Raw genomic sequence first — 4,593 nt, 5'->3', positions numbered from 1 at the left:
CCGTAAGATTGCCTCCCCCATTCCCAGCTGTCTGGTCCGTAGGATTGCCCCCCCCAGCTGTCTGTCCGTAAGATTGCCCCCTTTCCCTGCCCCATACCCCCCTTCACTTCTTGCAACCCATTTCCACATGATGTCAGCACATGCTCTGCAGATGATATGTCACAAGAACACGATTGGTCCTAATTGGTGGATTTTACCAGCATGTCTCACCTCCTCGTTGTCATACAGGGTGATCATCCTGACATTGGAGTCATTGGCCAGAGAGGTGGATGAGTCACAGGAGCCCAGAAGCGCCTGCAGGGGAGAGAGAGAGAATAATGAGCAAAGAATTTAGCAGATATCGGAGAGGCAAGAAAAAGCAGCTAGCAACAGAACAACAGAACAGGTTCCGATTGATACTTTATACAACAATTTCAATCTGAATTCCAGTCCACAGTTGTACCGGCTCCTCTCCAGGACTGGAATAGCTTACTCCGATTTCACTGCACACTGAGAGCTTCTCACAATGTGCATTAGAAGCTGCAGGAAGTCATATAAAGCTTGCCTTATCTAATGGCTGGAGGACATCCAGCATCATCTAGCTTTCCTCCCAAGCCTGACCCACCCCTTCCATTCAATGGATGTCAGTTGTATCAATCATGGAGGCACAGAATCACATGTTGGCATTACCTGGGATGCTCTGCATGCAAATTCAGCCTGCCTAGGAGTGCCCACTCCTCTAGACTAACATCCACCCATCAAGGCAGTTTTATATTTGCATAACTCCTCCCAAGAGCCAGCCCACTGTTTGCAACAGGACTGAGGGCTCTTGAGACGAGTACTGAGGCTGGGTGCTGTGATGGTGACCCCTCCCACCAGCCGTGATCTGCCTGCATTGCATAAAGAAACACAGAGACTATCAGTAACTGCCCTCCACAGGGATTCCCCCTTCCTGCTCTGTTCCATCAGAGCTCATTGGATGGACAGACAGAGGAGGGGGTGGGCATTGCAGGATCTGGCTCCAGAGGTGCAGTGCCAGCTGTCAGTTAGGCAGTCGGGTGGATCCTGACCGGCTGCGGCACGGCTCTGCCAGCTGATAGCCGCCATTAGCTTTGGGTTGTACTCCTGTGACCCTAGAGAGGAGTAAAGCCAAAAAAAAAAAAAGTTTGGCTTTACTTCTCTTTGAATTCAATGAACCTTAACACATGCCATACTGTGCATTAAGGCTCCGCATGGATCGCTTTAGTGTGAACGGGCCCTAAGAGCGATAATCGGCGAAGCGGTTCCACTCCTGATGCAGCAATGGCAAAAACGATATTGAAATTAAAAAAGGAACGGATGATTTTTACACCTTATAATATCCAAATGTATCATTACTAAAGCGGATAAAGAAACATTTTGATCCACAGCTTTTGGGATGTGGGTGGGCAGCAAGAATTGGCCACAATTGCCCCAGGGGCTGGTTCGCCTTCTTCTAATCCAATATGTCGGAGTTGTAACAAGAGGAACTCAATGGTCATCAATCAGATTTGTTTTCAGCCTTATTAACTACGTATGTGCTGTGCTGCCAGGGGCAAGACTCGTAGTACCGGGACATTTGTTCTGCGCTGTTACATAGGTAACTGACAAAAGATACAAAGACTCTTCAGTCCTCTGATGGTGTTGATGTTGCAGTTAATCCTCACCATGGTGAAAAATTAGCAGGGTTCCAACTCTACGAATAACAATATAAATAATTTCTGAGATCAATCGCTCCACGGATGAGCGCCGATAACTACGGATATCATTTTTCATGGAGGTCAGATGGGTGATTTTAGCATTATTTTTTTTCCTAACTGAAATCACAGCTTGGGGGAAGAAGGGGTGCTGAACTGGTGATGCTGGTTTTTGGAGTCAATCACTCTCTCTCATACTGGTGTGACAGGGGAACAGCACTTCATTGGAAAACTAAAGCTGGCCACACAATGGATGCTGCTCCTTGGGGGGCCCATTCACACCAGTTGCAGTGCGTTCCGGCCTGATTCTGGCCAGAACGCACTGCCTCGCATTGTGGCCGGCTCACTTTTTAGTGGGGCAGGAGGGGGCATGGTGGGCCATTGAAGTGAATGGCACCGTAGCCACGCCCTCCGGCCGCAATATGCGTGCATATGGTGTGAACGTACCCTGATGTTTAACAGTCTTAGTTTCCTGCAGAATCAGCTGGTCCCCTGAGCACTGGCCCTGATACCCAGTTTTAGGCCTCATTCACACTGCTAAGAGCCGGCCCGTGCAGATCCGTGCGGGGTGCACAGCCGTATCGGGCTGCTCCCGGGAAGGACAGGGGCTACACTTCTCAATACCACGAACAACCAGGAAGTACAGGATATCCACACGCTGCCTGTGAGCGGCCGATCTATTCGTTTTTAACTGTAAGTGACTACTTTTTTCAAATAAATGTTTATGTCGACTACACTATGAGGAGTTTTTCTTTTTCTTTTTGCTAAATACCGATCCATCTGACGCTGATGAGACGGCTGCTGGGACTACTTATCGGCTTCTCATCTCTTTTGCCTACAAACACTGAGGGTCTGGTGAGTGCACATCCCAGAGGGGAGTTTTGTCATGGACACATGGTGTGGGAGAAAGATTAAGCTCTTGTTTGAAGCTTTTTTTCCATCAACAATATATCATATATATTTGGACTTTATAACAGTTTGGACTCACTTGGTGATTCATCACTTTTATAGATGACCTTGAGCTGATTTGATGTTTATCACTTTTATTGATAGCCTTTGTATTTGATGCACGTTTTGATTGCAACAAGGAATTTCATAATAAGGCATCATTTATTACACTTTTGCACGAAGTGAAATTTGGTATTTATTAGGGCTGCACAGATACCAAGTACAGTACTCGGTACAAGTACGAGTACATGTACCGATACTTTTGAGCTCCAAGACCACACTAGAGAAAAATTAAAAAATTACGAGGCAGCTGTCGTTCGTAAGGAGCACACGGAGCTCCTGGGATTTGTACCTCTGTTTTAATGTATGATTTTGTTTTTATAAATATATATAAGGGATGCACAGATACCAGTTTTGCGAGTACTGGTACTTGCCGAGTACTTACAAGTACGAGTACTGATACATTTTTGTTTATTGTCATGTGACAGTTTTTCTAAAACAATACAGACTAATGATTTCAGGACAGTGGTGGAGCACCAGAGCCCGGTCCCAGCTGTAACCGCTGCAACCCTGGTAGTTCTCATGAAAATGCCAAGTATCTGCACTGGTACTCGAAAAGTATCTGTGCATTCCTAGTATTTATTTATTATTTCACTGGTTATCACTTTAGTATGTTAATAACGATTGCAAACACCTATATATTTTTTTGATTACACGTTCTTTTGGTAACACTTAATTACGCATTTGATAGTTCACTCATTGGTGACCCCGAGTGCTGCACGCCCATCTATATACATTGTCCACTTATGCCTGAGCACTGTCACATTGGGCTGGGGGGAGTGGACACTGTAACCTCTGACACCAGCCACGATATGGCTCTTAGGTCCTCTGCAGTAGCCACCCCAGCAAGGGATGCACTAGGAATAAGCCCCAGCAGGGGGTAAAACATGTCAGAGGGAGTTGTGGGTGGAGTGTCCTCATATGAGTTGCCTAGACAGGTTTACCTTCAATCACTAAGCAGTTCCAAACGGCACATGAACGTTATCATTAAATGTACTATATATTTATTTAAACCCAAGTGGCAGAATAAAAACTTCCGGAATATATAAAAGGGTAAAACACGCGGACGATGGGCTATATTTAGGTCAAATCCTTAACGAATGCTCAGAAATAATTAAACAACGGAAATATTTGAACACAGCTGAACTTTACAGAAACCCCTGGGAGACATCAGCCGGGGATATTGATGAAGAAAGCCGTGATGGATGATACAAATATATGCTTTCTGTACCATCATCAATCCCGTCACCTCACCTTCAAGCGACGTGCTCTGGAAGCGTCGCCGAGATGGATCACGTGTCGGCGGCTCCAGCTTCTGAGCCGCACAGATTACCTGCGAGCCCCCCCAATACATCATCTATCACATTCACGTGTTTGTGTGTGCACAATGGATACCGACCTGAAGGGCACAGTAGCAGCTGTGCAGATTGTCCAGGCGTGGTCCAAAGATAAACTCTTCATTGGCCCCTCCTAGAGTCTGATACAAAACAGGCGCAATTTAGGAGACGTGAATGTCGGCACATTATTGATAGTGAGGTTGTCTGTTATTGATCTGGTCATGGATGAACAGAACACGTTCAGTGCAGATCATATACTGACCCCACATGACTGCACTGCATATGTGGTAGGACCAAGTATGGGTGCATACGTGGTAGGGCCATACATGAGCGCATACGTGGTTGTGGGAGGATCATACATGAGGGCACATGTGGGAGGACCATGCATGAGAGCATATGTGGGAGGATCATACATGAGGGCATATGTGGGAGGACCATGCATGAGAGCCACTGGCGGAACTACCAGGGTCGCATCGGTCGCAATTGCGACCGGGCCCTGGCGTTCAGCCACTTGGGGGGGGGCCCAGCGAGGAAGGAGAGGGCCCCCCCTCCAG

At 46.9% G+C, this 4,593-nt stretch overlaps 1 protein-coding gene across 3 annotated transcripts in view; it reads right to left on the bottom strand.

Annotated features, from left to right (window-relative positions):
- Positions 1 to 4,593, bottom strand: part of DNPEP (aspartyl aminopeptidase) — a 36,516-nt gene that overhangs the window by 11,152 nt on the left and 20,771 nt on the right. For all 3 annotated transcript variants that reach the window (XM_018554917.1, XM_018554918.1, XM_018554919.1), the window contains exons 9-10: positions 4,102 to 4,179; positions 211 to 294 (exon numbers count right to left, since the gene is read on the bottom strand). In XM_018554917.1, coding sequence (XP_018410419.1) covers positions 211 to 294; positions 4,102 to 4,179 — 162 coding nt within the window. The remainder of the gene's footprint in view (positions 1 to 210; positions 295 to 4,101; positions 4,180 to 4,593) is intronic.

The sequence above is a fragment of the Nanorana parkeri genome, unplaced genomic scaffold, assembly GCF_000935625.1.
Source record: "Nanorana parkeri isolate BGI_ZX_2015 unplaced genomic scaffold, ASM93562v1 scaffold178, whole genome shotgun sequence".
Classification (NCBI taxonomy): domain Eukaryota; kingdom Metazoa; phylum Chordata; class Amphibia; order Anura; family Dicroglossidae; genus Nanorana; species Nanorana parkeri.
Note: the sequence above shows the minus strand (reverse complement) of the source record. Positions and strands in the feature narration are given on the sequence as shown.